This window comes from Passer domesticus, chromosome 25 (genome assembly GCF_036417665.1).
Source record: "Passer domesticus isolate bPasDom1 chromosome 25, bPasDom1.hap1, whole genome shotgun sequence".
In the NCBI taxonomy this organism is placed as follows: Eukaryota; Metazoa; Chordata; class Aves; order Passeriformes; family Passeridae; genus Passer; species Passer domesticus.
The window spans coordinates 2217655-2232432 of NC_087498.1; the positions used below are offsets into that span (position 1 = coordinate 2217655).

The 14778-nt window shown below is 50.7% G+C and overlaps 1 protein-coding gene across 1 annotated transcript; it reads right to left on the reverse strand.

Annotated features, from left to right (window-relative positions):
• Window positions 1–348: 348 nt before the first annotated feature.
• On the reverse strand, window positions 349–13489 carry PNPLA1 (patatin like phospholipase domain containing 1). Its single transcript, XM_064399076.1, has 9 exons — window positions 13146–13489; window positions 10160–10392; window positions 8629–8694; window positions 2419–2631; window positions 1936–1996; window positions 1717–1857; window positions 1373–1466; window positions 1006–1119; window positions 349–485 (listed from the first exon to the last, which is right to left on the reverse strand). Exons 1-9 carry the CDS (start codon window positions 13345–13347, stop codon window positions 482–484), a joined length of 1128 nt encoding a protein of 375 aa, XP_064255146.1. The 5' UTR covers window positions 13348–13489; the 3' UTR covers window positions 349–481.
• Window positions 13490–14778: the final 1289 nt, after the last annotated feature.

Below are 14778 nucleotides of genomic sequence, written 5' to 3' on the forward strand. Positions count from 1 at the left end.
AAATTAGTTCCTGCCCAGTATGATGCTTCCTAAGTCTTCTCTATCTCTCTGAGGAATCTCTCTTGAAGTTTTTGAGTGGGAGGAAAACATTTAAAACATGGCATTTTCTGGCAACTGCCCACCCTGTAATCTGCATTAAAGCAGGGAAGTGATGCTGCTGGTGGGAAGGAGGTGGAGTAGGCAGGGAAAGGACTGGGCTCTGAGGTCTGCAGGTGAAGCTGCCCCGTGGCCCCTGCAGCCTGGGGTGGGTCCCAGGAGCAGCACCAGAGCTTTGCCTCGGCCTTCATGGAAAAGCAGGTGAGGCCAGAGCAGGGACACTGCAGTGACAGCACTGCAGACCGAACCAGACAGGTTCTGAAGAAAAAAATACTCCCCAAAAATTCCCTCGAGAGCCAGCAGCCATGCTGGTGTGTGCTGGTGTTGCCCACCACATTCCGAGGCAGCGCTTCAGACCCCCAGGGCACCGCTGGGACCATCCCTGTTACCTGTGGGAGCAAGGTGAGAGCTGAGGCAGGGTGGAGGTACTGACAGGGATGAGCAGCCCCAGGAATGTTTGACTCCAAAGGCTTTCTCACAGCTGAGGAGTTTGCAGCTGCCTCAGGGCAAAATCATTCTGAGTCTCCTGGGCAGCTGCACAGGAGGAAACATGCAAGCAGATTTTGGGGGTATATGCCTTAAATCCCTGAGAGCTTAGTGCCAGAACATCTCTCAAGATCTTGGTGAATGTGCCTGGTCTCCTGACAGGACAGAGCCCAGCAAGTTAATACCTGGCACACAAATGGATTGCAGTAGGGAGGTAGCACTAAGCTGGTTTGTAACTTCTTTGAGATATCAAAATAATATCACAGGGATAAAAAATTAGCTACTTTTAATGTGGGCTACTCCAGATTTGGAGTTTTTAGCCACACTCACCATCAGTGACACAATGGGTGAGGTTCCCAAAGTTTGCCTGCTCTGCACCCTGCTCTATTTATGCTGAGTGTCTGCAGCCCCCCAGCCCCTCACCTCCTCCTGTCCACGGCTGTCTTAGGCAAACCAGGCACCAAGGTTTGGAGGAGCCTGTGGAGTCGTTGTACCAGGGACCTGACACCTTCCAGCAGCCCCCACACCTTCTTCACCCTGCAAAAGCAAAGTACACAGGCTGAGTTTAGTGATGGCCGAAGGCAGCAAAGGGGAGGTGTTCATGGTAAATACACACTGTAATCATCTTTCCCATAACCAAGAGATGCTGTGGCATTCCTGTCAGCTTGGATCCCTTGGATCTTGCCTTCAGAGAACACCAAACCCCTCCATGTGTCCCTTCAGCCCCTGCTAAAGGCACAGCCCCTGGTTTGTGTGTCATTCCCTAATGCCTCTGCTGGGATGCTCTTACCCCTTCCTGAACAAGGCTGGGAGCCTGTAGGGCTGCAGCAGGACCTTTGCCAGTGGGTCCTGCAGTCCATTCACCTGCTCCTTCTTCCACAAGCCTGCACGCAGGAATGACAGCACAGAAGGAAATAAAGACCAGTAATTACAAACTATGAAATAAATGCAATAACTCCTCTTGCCCAGGTAGGTACTGAAGCCCAGGCCAGCGTCCAGCTGGAGCCACTCTTACAAAGTCTCTTTGCAATAGAAATATTTAATAAATAACTCAGTAATGTCTTAAATGTAACACTGCTGCTCTTGAAGGCTGCAGCAGCCCTAAAGCTGAGCTGAGCACCCCAAATCCTCTACCTGGCAGGAAGTAAGGGGTCAGGCACTGAGGGACCCTTTTGTACAGGCCGGGGTGTGTCCCATTGGATTTTCCAGAGTCATTCTTCCCACAGGTGCTGCCGAAGCGGAAATTGCCATCGAAGTAGTTAAAGCCAAAGGCATCTGGGAGACATGGAGAGAAGGGGATGATGTTTGTCTGTGTCACACCGAGGTGCCCCTCGGGTCCTGGGGTGCACTTACTGTTCCTGTACAGGAAAAGGGCAGTGTCCTGGTACCCCTGGGAGAAAATGTCGTTCAAGACCTGCAAGGAGAAACACTCGAGGTCATTAAAGAGCCCTGACCCCAGTCCTACAGGATCTGTCCAAAGCTGTTTGACTGTGGAGGGCTGGGGTGGCCCATTTGGGAAGGCAGCAAGCACTGGTTGGTTTCCAAACACCATAGCACCAGTCAGAGAAACACAGAATGATTTGGGTTGGAAGGGACCTTAGAGATCACCTGGTTTTTTCTGGTCCTTTGCAGGTTGTGGACCCCATCCCAAGCTGGACACCCATCATCAGTGTCCCTTCCCCAAAATGTACTGCAAAAACAGTGGGTGCTCTCCCCTCCCTTTGAAATCCCATTAATTAACAGTGGAGATTGAGCTGAACCTTAAATCTTGAGAGGGCAGGAGCAGCATTACTCTTTTAACCAGAACTAAGCTGGGAGAAGTCCTGGTGGGCTCACCATGGTGCTGGGTGGAAAGAGAGCGTAGCTGATCCTGCAGAGGTTCTCTATGGAGATCTGGATGCTGCCATTGAAGATCTGGAAGCAGAAGAAGATGGCGGGGCAGTCGCGGGGGCAGATGTCCAGCTCGCCGGTGAACGGGGACACGGTGATCACGGGCTCCTCCAGGCTGGACACGGGCTGCAGGCCCGTGAACCCTCCGTCCACGTAGCGCTGGGGGAGGAGCACAGGCAGGGTTTGCTTTGGGGCCTCTGTGGTGTCACTGAGTTGGGAGCCAGCAGCTGCACAGGTGACATTCCTGTCCTGAGCCCATCCCAGCTTGTCCTCCCCACTTCTGTCCCACCTGTGCTCTTTATCCCTTTGGCAGCTCCTTCCTCTGCCCTGCCTGTGGCACCCAGCCAGCTCCTTGACCAGGTCTGTAATCCACAGCAGTTATTAAAATGGAAATATAATTATTTTCATTCACAAAGCTTTGCACAACAATTTTTGGCAGTCAAGAGCCAATTCAGACATCACCGAATGCACAGGGTTTTATAACTTTCAAGTCCTGAGCTTGAGCAGTAGGGCCCCCATGTTTAATAATGGTCTGCAGATTCATGAGGGATTACATACTGGGCAAGGAAAATGTCAATTGCTCTATTCCAAAAGAAATCTGGATTTACCACCCGCCTCAGTGGTTCTGGAAGTTGCAACTGATGGAATTAAATGAAATAACAGGGGAGAGAGGGCTCACAGAGCAATCACAGACCTGGGGATGGGTTGGGTTGGAAGGGACCTTAAAGCTCATCCCATTCCACCCCCTGCCATGGGCAGGGACACCTTCCACTATCCAAGGTTGCTCCAACCACGTCCAACCTGGCCTTGAACATTTCCAGGGACCTTAGAGACCCTGAAGGGGCTCCAAGAGAGTTGAAGATGGACTGACAGGGAGTTGAAGGGATGGAGCCACAGGACAAGTGGGCAATGGCTTCCCACTTCCATTAGAGTTAGATGGAATACTGGGAAGAAATCCTTCCCTGTGAGAATGGTGAGGCCCTGCACAGGTTGGCCAGAAAACACTGTAAAACACTGCCACTGGAAAACACTGCCACAGGAAAACACTGCCACTGGAAAACACTGCCACAGGAAAACACTGCCAATGGAAAACACTGCCACAGGAAAACACTGCCAATGGAAAACACTGCCACTGGAAACCACTGCCAATGGAAAACACTGCCACTGCAAAACACTGCCAATGGAAACCACTGCCAATGGAAACCACTGCCAATGGAAACCACTGCCAATGGAAAACACTGCCACTGGAAAACACTGCCAATGGAAACCACTGCCAATGGAAACCACTGCCAATGGAAACCACTGCCACTGCAAAACACTGCCAATGGAAACCACTGCCACTGGAAAACACTGCCAATGGAAAACACTGCCACTGGAAAACACTGCCAATGGAAAACACTGCCACTGGAAAACACTGCCACTGGAAAACACTGCCACTGGAAACCACTGCCAATGGAAAACACTGCCACAGGAAAACACTGCCACTGGAAAACACTGCCACTGGAAAACACTGCCAATGGAAAACACTGCCACTGCAAAACACTGCCAATGGAAACCACTGCCAATGGAAACCACTGCCAATGGAAAACACTGCCAATGGAAAACACTGCCACTGGAAAACACTGCCAATGGAGAACACTGCCACTGGAAAACACTGCCACTGGAAAACACTGCCAATGGAAAACACTGCCAATGGAAAACACTGCCACTGGAAACCACTGCCAATGGAAAACACTGCCACTGCAAAACACTGCCAATGGAAACCACTGCCAATGGAAACCACTGCCAATGGAAACCACTGCCAATGGAAAACACTGCCAATGGAAAACACTGCCACTGGAAAACACTGCCACTGGAAAACACTGCCAATGGAAAACACTGCCACTGGAAAACACTGCCACTGGAAAACACTGCCACTGGAAACCACTGCCAATGGAAAACACTGCCACAGGAAAACACTGCCACTGGAAACCACTGCCAATGGAAAACACTGCCACAGGAAAACACTGCCACAGGAAAACACTGCCAATGGAAACCACTGCCACAGGAAAACACTGCCACTGGAAAACACTGCCAATGGAAAACACTGCCACTGGAAAACACTGTCAATGGAAACCACTGCCAATGGAAACCACTGCCAATGGAAACCACTGCCAATGGAAAACACTGCCACAGGAAAACACTGCCACTGGAAAACACTGCCAATGGAAACCACTGCCAATGGAAACCACTGCCAATGGAAACCACTGCCCCTGGAAACCACTGCCAATGGAAAACACTGCCACTGCAAAACACTGCCAATGGAAACCACTGCCAATGGAAACCACTGCCACTGGAAAACACTGCCAATGGAAAACACTGCCACTTGAAAACACTGCCAATGGAAAACACTGCCACTGGAAACCACTGCCAATGGAAAATACTGCCAATGGAAACCACTGCCACTGGAAAACACTGTCCCTGGAAAACACTGCCAATGGAAAACACTGCCACTGGAAAACACTGCCAATGGAAACCACTGCCACAGGAAAACACTGCCACAGGAAAACACTGCCAATGGAAACCACTGCCACTGGAAAACACTGCCACTGGAAAACACTGCCACAGGAAAACACTGCCACTGGAAAACACTGCCACTGCAAAACACTGCCAATGGAAACCACTGCCACTGCAAAACACTGCCAATGGAAACCACTGCCACTGGAAAACACTGCCAATGGAAACCACTGCCAATGGAAAACACTGCCAATGGAAAACACTGCCACTGGAAAACACTGCCAATGGAAAACACTGCCACTGGAAAACACTGCCACTGGAAAACACTGCCACTGGAAACCACTGCCAATGGAAAACACTGCCACAGGAAAACACTGCCACTGGAAACCACTGCCAATGGAAAACACTGCCACAGGAAAACACTGCCACAGGAAAACACTGCCAATGGAAACCACTGCCACAGGAAAACACTGCCACTGGAAAACACTGCCAATGGAAAACACTGCCACTGGAAAACACTGTCAATGGAAACCACTGCCAATGGAAACCACTGCCAATGGAAACCACTGCCAATGGAAAACACTGCCAATGGAAAACACTGCCACAGGAAAACACTGCCACTGGAAAACACTGCCAATGGAAACCACTGCCAATGGAAACCACTGCCAATGGAAACCACTGCCCCTGGAAACCACTGCCAATGGAAAACACTGCCACTGGAAAACACTGCCAATGGAAAACACTGCCACTGGAAACCACTGCCAATGGAAAACACTGCCACAGGAAAACACTGCCACTGGAAACCACTGCCAATGGAAAACACTGCCACAGGAAAACACTGCCACAGGAAAACACTGCCAATGGAAACCACTGCCAATGGAAACCACTGCCACTGGAAAACACTGCCAATGCAAAACACTGCCACTGGAAAACACTGTCAATGGAAACCACTGCCACTGGAAACCACTGCCAATGGAAAACACTGCCAATGGAAAACACTGCCACTGGAAAACACTGCCACAGGAAAACACTGCCAATGGAAACCACTGCCAATGGAAACCACTGCCAATGGAAAACACTGCCAATGGAAACCACTGCCAATGGAAACCACTGCCCCTGGAAACCACTGCCAATGGAAAACACTGCCACTGCAAAACACTGCCAATGGAAACCACTGCCAATGGAAACCACTGCCAATGGAAAACACTGCCAATGGAAACCACTGCCAATGGAAAACACTGCCAATGGAAACCACTGCCAATGGAAACCACTGCCAACGGAAAACACTGCCACTTGAAAACACTGCCAATGGAAAACACTGCCACTGGAAACCACTGCCAATGGAAAATACTGCCAATGGAAACCACTGCCACTGGAAAACACTGTCCCTGGAAAACACTGCCACTGGAAAACACTGCCAATGGAAACCACTGCCACAGGAAAACACTGCCACAGGAAACCACTGCCAATGGAAACCACTGCCACAGGAAAACACTGCCACTGGAAAACACTGCCACTGGAAAACACTGCCACTGGAAAACACTGTCAATGGAAACCACTGCCACTGGAAAACACTGCCACTGGAAAACACTGCCACTGGAAAACACTGCCAATGGAAAACACTGCCACAGGAAAACACTGCCAATGGAAAACACTGCCACTGGAAAACACTGCCAATGGAGAACACTGCCAATGGAAAACACTGCCACAGGAAAACACTGCCACTGGAAACCACTGCCAAATGGAAAACACTGCCAATGGAGACCACTGCCACTGGAAAACACTGCCAATGGAAACCACTGCCCCTGGAAAACACTGCCACTGGAAAACACTGCCAATGGAAAACACTGCCAATGGAAACCACTGCCAATGGAAACCACTGCCAATGGAAAATACTGCCAATGGAAACCACTGCCAATGGAAACCACTGCCACTGGAAAACACTGCCACTGGAAAACACTGCCAGTGGAAAACACTGCCACTGGAAAACACTGCCACTGGAAAACACTGCCAGTGGAAAACACTGCCACAGGAAAACACTGCCAATGGAAAACACTGCCACTGGAAAACACTGCCAATGGAAACCACTGCCACTGGAAAACACTGCCAATGGAAACCACTGCCCCTGGAAAACACTGCCAATGGAAAACACTGCTAATGGAAACCACTGCCAATGGAAAATACTGCCAATGGAAAACACTGCCACTGGAAAACACTGCCACTGGAAAACACTGCCACTGGAAACCACTGCCACTGGAAAATACTGCCAATGGAAACCACTGCCAATGGAAACCACTGCCACTGGAAAACACTGCCACTGGAAAACACTGCCACAGGAAAACACTGCCAATGGAAAACACTGCCACAGGGAACCACTGCCACAGGAAAACATTGCCACTGGAAAACACTGCCAATGAAAACCACTGCCAATGGAAAACACTGCCACAGGAAAACACTGCCACTGGAAAACACTGCCAAATGGAAAACACTGCCACTGGAAAACACTGCCAATGGAAACCACTGCCACTGGAAAACACTACAGCTGGAAAACACTGCCAATGGAAACCACTGCCAATGGAAACCACTGCCAATGGAAACCACTGCCAATGGAAAACACTGCCACTGGAAAACACTGCCAATGGAGAACACTGCCACTGGAAACCACTGCCACTGGAAAACACTGCCACAGGAAAACACTGCCAATGGAAAACACTGCCACTGGAAACCACTGCCAATGGAAAACACTGCCAAATGGAAAACACTGCCAATGGAAAACACTGCCAATGGAAACCACTGCCAATGGAGAACACTGCCAATGGAGAACACTGCCACTGGAAAACACTGCCACTGGAAAACACTGCCAATGGAAAACACTGCCAATGGAAAACACTGCCACTGGAAAACACTGCCAATGGAAAACACTGCCAATGGAAACCACTGCCAATGGAAAACACTGCCAATGGAAACCACTGCCCCTGGAAAACACTGCCAATGGAAAACACTGCCACTGGAAAACACTGCCAATGGAAAACACTGTCCCTGGAAAACACTGCCACTGGAAAACACTGCAAAATGGAAAACACTGCCACTGGAAAACACTGCCAATGGAGAACACTGCCACTGGAAAACACTGCCACTCTAAAACACTGTCAATGGAGAACACTGCCCCTGGAAAACACTGCCAATGGAAAACACTGCCGAGCTCCTCCTTCCCCTCCCTCAGACAAGCAGAGTATGGAAATGCTCAGGGCTGGGGGAGGATCCTCCCACGAACTCTCGATATCTTAGCTGTGCAAGTCAGCACCTGAGCCGAGGGATGAAGCTGCAGTGCAGCCAGGCCCTGCCCTGGATAACTGGATTGTGTCTCAAGGTCCCACTGTGGGCGTCCTCTTATCTCACTCAGACATCTGTAAGGTCATCCACACTCTGTCCATGGGCAAAGCAGGAGAGGGCTCTCCAGATGGCAATTCCACCCAGCTGTCATCTTAGGATGTGGCGAAGAATAAGCTGATGGGCTTTATCATCCTCCATCAACTAAAGCAAAAGCCTGGACACACTTATCCCTCCCTGGTCTATGCATTCCTCCTTTACTGAGGAGTGTAAAGCTCAAACCAAGAACACCCTGCTGGGAGTGTGTGTTTTAGTGGAAATATCACTCACCACTCCTCTGTAGGATGGAGGGATGAATCCACAGTAAATTGGAAGAAAGCAGCTGCAGAGGAGAGCCTGGGGAGGAGAGGGATTGCAGAAGTCAGTGTTCCTGTCAAAGTTCTTCTGGACAAAAGCTGCTGATGTGGTGCCTGAAAATCCAGCCTTGACAAAGTCTGGAACCAGGCTGTTGGTGCCACCTGGACTTTGCTGGGGACTGTGGCAAGAAAGGCTTCAAGAAAGGGAAAACATCTGATTTCACTGAAGTGGAAACACTTCTCTGGAGCAGGGAGCAACACTGCATTTTTACATTTTATAGCTGCCAGAATGAATAGTTGTAATGAATAGTTATAATGAATAGTTGGCACAGACGTGCCAACTGGACACAGTTGGACACAGTTGGGACGTCTGTGTCCAACACTGTCCTTTGATGGTGGCAAGCTGAAGCTTTGGGGCCAATTTCCATCTATGCAGGTTTTTGGACAAAACCAAGACACCTTCACAAGGTATCCTCACCCTGCTGGGATTTGTCAGTGGTGAAGCCACTGCTGGGGCATTTGCAACCACTTCCCACCAATGTCATCAGCTGGGAATGAGCACCCCAGGCTCCTGGGCTACCTAGAGGAGGCACCATGGAGTGAACTCCAACACCTCTGTGGAGCTGCCATCTTCTGCTGTCTCCCTGGGACAAGGGACCCAGGACCTCAGGGTCAGCTCTGTTAGGATTTTACCCTGGTATTCTCTCCCCAGCAGATAATTTACTGGTTAATGAGCTGCTTGTCATTCAGCAGCAGCTTTTTCCAGCTCTTTCCTCCCAGGAAAATGCTGAGGCAACAAGAAAACCATTGCCAGATGGCTGAGGAGAGACCTGTAGGGAGAGCTGAGAGGTCACACCAGCACTGACAGGGCTTTTGCAAAGTCACTATTAGAGCCCCAACATCAGCTCTATCAGGCTGGAAACAAACCTGCTGCTTTTTTTAGCATGATTTGTTCCATCTGATCCTGGAACTCAAACCTTCCTCCCCACGCTCAGGCTCATGCAGCCCATTGGGGTGGGATCATGGCTCTGTCAGAGCCTCCTGACTCTCTCCCCATCTCAGGTAGAAAAAGTGCAGTTAAAGCCAGCAGCACTTGGGTATGTCCATCCCAGGCAGACAGTGGAGACCTTCCCCATGTCGCTGTTTAGTAGGAAATGACAAAGAGACAGTCAGAAGGCTGAGTGCCATAAACATGTGTCATTACTTGGAACTGCTTTTATACACTGATCGATACAGGTGGACCTATTGGTCATTTAATCAATACATTTCTCCTGACTGGCTAATTAACAAGATGCCCATTTATAAACAATCTTATGAGAATAACAAGAAAACAGACATTAGTAAAACAACACCTGCAGTTTTTTTTTTTAATAATTGGCTATCATTGTTTATCTCCAACTCCCTAAAGTCTCCCAGGCTGACTCTAGGAAAACTCATCTAGTATTCTCACTCTCTGACCAGGCTGTCACGTCCACACCCATGGCACCAGAGGAAGGTCTCTGCACCTGAATGAGCTCCTCCTTGGAGCTGAACTCCGAGGCCATGACGTTCTGGCCGTCCACCACGCGTGTCAGTGAGATGTGCAGCCGCCCCGAGGCCAGCAGGTAGGAATCCTCGGGCAGCATCCGCTGCAGGACCGTCTTCAGATTGGCCAGCAAGCTGCACTTGGGAGACAGGGGGCCCAGGATGGTTTTCCTGACTTCTGTTGCCAGTGCAAAGAAAAACTCCTTTAGGTCATCTGAAAGAGGCAAGGGAAAGATGGAGAGAAAGTCAATATGCCTGCTGCACTGACAGTTATATTTTAAATCTTATTTTTAACACTCCTCACAAATAAAGCTTCTTGCAGCCCCTCTGTGTTACCCTGGGATGATACTGCTGCTACAGTGGGGGACACTGAGGCAGGGCAGAAAGGGGGGCATGACCCCCATAATGTCCTCAAAGGACATCATGTCTTTATGTGACCCCAGTGGTGAAATCCCCACCTGCACCAGGGATGGGGCCTCAAGATGTTCCTGGTCGGGATTAGGGAAAGGTTCCAGAGAGCCCCAGGAAGGGGGACACTGAGTTATCCTTGACAACGTGACTTGCATGACACATTCCTGTCTTCCACCTCCAGTTTTCCACGTGGGCAGCCCCAGGCTTTACAGGGAGCTGGACTGGCTCCTATGTGAGGATGAGGGGCACCAGCTCTGCCCAGGGGAGTGAAGGTGTCTCTGCCAGGTGTCCTGGCTCCACATTGCTGGCATTCCTGGCTCACCTGAGCTCCAGGCAGGTGTTAAGAGCCATGACATGTGTCAGCACATGCCAGGAGCTGGGTTAAAGGAGCAGAGCCCTGGAGCCCCGGCCGAGGGCTCAGGAGACTCCAGGTTTTAAAGGTTTCATAGTGATGGGGAGGAAGAGGAGTGCAGCAAAATCTGCAGGCAGCCTGATCCCATAGAGGGAATTTGGTGCCTTTGCTGACATGGAAAACTCACCTGGGGTGAGTGAAACCCTTGCAGTGAAATTTGTCCAGCACCAAAGCTGCAAAGAGCTGTCCTTGCTCCCAGGGCTCCTGTGGGCTCCCTGGGACCCTGCAGCAGCACGGGACCACGGGCCTGGCTCAGCACCAAGGCCTTGCAGGGGCAGAGGTTTCCGTGCGGTCTCGTGGGATTGTGTGGACGGACAGACGGATTAAGTGCAGTGTCCTGAAGGCAACTGGAGCAACACAGGCGTTAAGAGGGGTCATGTGTGCTTGAGCAGATGCTGAGGCCACACGGGGCAACGATTAACACGGGGCGGGTTTGCACAGAGGGGATGCTGAAAGAGCCTGACCTCCAGGGAGGAGGGGCATCCCAGGTCCCTGTCTGGCTGCTCTGTGTCCTGGAAATGGGGGAAAACATGGAAAAACTGCCCACAAGCTGCCGGGTAAGAGGTGAGAGCCGAGCCCAGCTTTGCGGAGCGAGTGAAGGATGAGCCTGGCAGCAATGTGACTGTCCCTGCCTGCACCAGCCTGGTGGCAAGCATGTCCCCACGAGGTGACTGGTGGGGTCACAGAGGACAGCCTGGCTCTGGGAGCTCAGAGCTCCTCAGACAGCCCAGGGCAGGGGACAGACACCTGACTGCAGCCACCCGTGAGCCACCAAACACACCTTTCACCTTCGTTCTGACCCAGTCATCCCCAGTATGAATGTGACAGAGCTTGTGCCACATGCATTGTCCTTGTTAGAAACCTGACCAGAGTCATCACTATCCAAAGTGTCTTTTGTTCCTCTGGGGAAGACATTTTGGGCACAAGATCATCTCAGCCCCTCTAAGTGGATGGTGATTTCCACCTCCAGGGAAGCAGATTCCAGTTCAGATCCAGTTCAGGACTGGTGCCACTGGCAAGAGCAGTTGCTGAATGTATTTTTACTGCTGGACAGCCCCAGCTCCATCCATTACAGCTAGCAGGAGGAACCAGAAAGTTTGGGGCCCTTGCTTATTTGTGGAGGAGTTCATCCCCATGTGGGTAGAAATGTTCCTTTCTGCCTTATCTAAACACATTTGCCAATGTTTTGAATTATTTTTAGCTGCAGAAGAACAGTTTCAGCATCCACCAGAGGTTTCAGGAGCCATATGTTCCCTCCCAGATTCCTCCATCATTGTTTGGTCCCCAAAACCTTCTGCTCCTCCTAAATGTCCCCATTGCTTGAAGCAGAACTTGGATCAGGCTTTAGAGCCTTAAGTCTTGTGGGCACTTGTTTACACATGGGCACTAATTGGAAATATGGGAGGATGTGATTATTAAAAGTGGATTAACTACTGTGAATTAATTCTACACATCTTGTTGCGAGAGGAGCCTGTTTCCACATGGTTGAAAGAGGGTCAGAGGAAAACCCCTTTAGCAGAAATAGGAGAAAATCCAGCCCTGGTCTGGAGCAGACTGCTGTTCTTCCAGGAATATCCTGCTGGAGCACCGGGGAAAGGTTCACCTGGAGTTGGGAATCCCTTGTCCTGGGAAGGCTGAGGGGGATCAGCAAACAAGGCTGTCAGCTCTATAGATACCTGTGTGACAGCCACTCGTGTCCCTTCATAGCCACACATCCCAAGAAACCTGATCCATAGGGAAAAGAGGGTTTACATGGGTAAATCCAGCCCCTGGGACTGCACAGACTGGCTTTGGGACACACCTCAGCACCCCCAGAGCAGAAGGGCAGGAGATCTGCTCCTCCAGCAGGAGCAGGAAGAGGAGCCAGTGGAATATGGAATTTGGAATGACAGGCACATCCAGATTTCCCCCTGTAATTTCTGCCCACTGAGCCAGGGAACACTCGGGCTGTCAGAACCGGCTTTTTCACCTCCCAGAACTGCGCTGTGCTAGCTGCCAAGGTGGCGACACCTTGGGTTTCTGTAATGCCTGGTGAGCGAGGAGAATTCCACCAGCCCCACCACCCCCCAGCACCCCGAGGCATCCCCCCAGGGTTTATGGAGCAGAAGAGCTCCTGGAAGGACTCGGGGCCGGGGTTTTCTTACCGAGGCCGACGCCGCACACGACAGCGGCAGCGATGAGCGACCCGGCCGAGGAGCCGTAGACCTTGCAGGCAGACTTGAGGAGCTCGGGAGCCAACTCCAGCAGGGACTGCACCACCCCAACCTGGTACAGGGCCAGGAAGCCACTGCCCGAAAAGGAGAGCGAGAAAGGGGTGCTGGAAGCCCGGAGATCCTCCACAGTCATCTCGGGATCACAGCAGCGGATCTGGCTCGAGCTCTTGGGGGTGTCCTTTTCCACCAGGTGAACCTCAGGCTCTCTTCTCCTCTGCTGCCTCCAGGCTCATCTCTAGCTGCAGAGGAGTCCAGAAGAAGGATTTTCTGCCTTCTTTTATGACAGCTCCCCGAGGCGTTGAGATTCGCGAGCTATTTTAATTGCTGCCTGTGCTAAAAACAGAAATTTTCCCCTGATCAAAACAGCTCTTATAATCCTCAACCACAGCCAGCTCGGATGCTCAGGGCTGAATCAGGGCTCGCCTCTCGTGCCAACAGGTCTGCAGTGCCCCAGGAGCCCTCCCAGAGAGGGTCCTGGTGTTATTGTGCCCGTCACACTTGGGAACGTCCGTGCAAAAATTCCTCTTCGCTTCATCCTTCCTTCATCAAAGGGTGTTTTCCTAAATTGGATTCTCCATCAATCCCAGCTTAGGCACAGCTCAGTACTGAGTGAGTAAAGACTTGTATAAGACACTTAAAGCCAGAGGGTGTTACACAAGGGGTGGATGCAGGGCGTTACATTGGGTTAGGTTTGGAAATACTCCTTAACTTTGCTCCCTGTTGGAAGGGTTTTGCCCTTGCCTGACCCTTGGATATTGTTTGCATCAGGCAAAAACCAAAGACCTGGATTTGCTTTTTTCTCCCCTCTCATTAAGGCCTTACAGCAGCACCACATTGCCCAGACCTGTGGTTATTGAACTAGAATCAAACTGCCTTTGAACTGCCTTCACTGCCTGATTATAAAACCAGGGAGAAATGCCATAGATTTCTTGTCTTTTCAGCCTTAATGATCCGATGCTGCTGCCAACATACAGAACAAAAATTGCCATTTTAACAGATGTATTTATTAAGTACTGGTAAATATTGTCTTGTTTCTGTTGTCCAAATCCATAGAGCTGCACGCTGAGAGGAAACATTCCCTGGGTTAGAATTAGGCCTGTGTATACAACACAACGTGGGCATGTGGGTAAGGAATAAAACTCTCCTTCCCTGTGTCCATGTACCAGCCTGGCCAGAACAGTGCAGCATGGTCCCAGCATCCTGATACCACCTTTGCAGTGCTGCTTCACCCCAAATTTTCATACATTTTCCCTGCCCTCTCCAGCCATGACTGTGTCCCCAAGACAGGAATTGGAGCAGAGTTCCCCACACTGACATTTAAAAATGTCCCTGGGTTGAAATGTCACCAGGAGCAGCAGGTGGACATTGCCTGGAACCCCCCAGGTAGATATCACAGCATGGCCAGGGCTGGGCTCTGGTGCTCCCTGGATGTCAGGACACACAGGAGGAGGTTGCCAGCTCCAAGGTATATTTAATAATGAATGGGATCATCCTGGAGGTGAACAACTGCCTGAATTAGGGCTTCTGGATCCACAGCCTTACTGGAGGCCCTAATTTCTTGCCT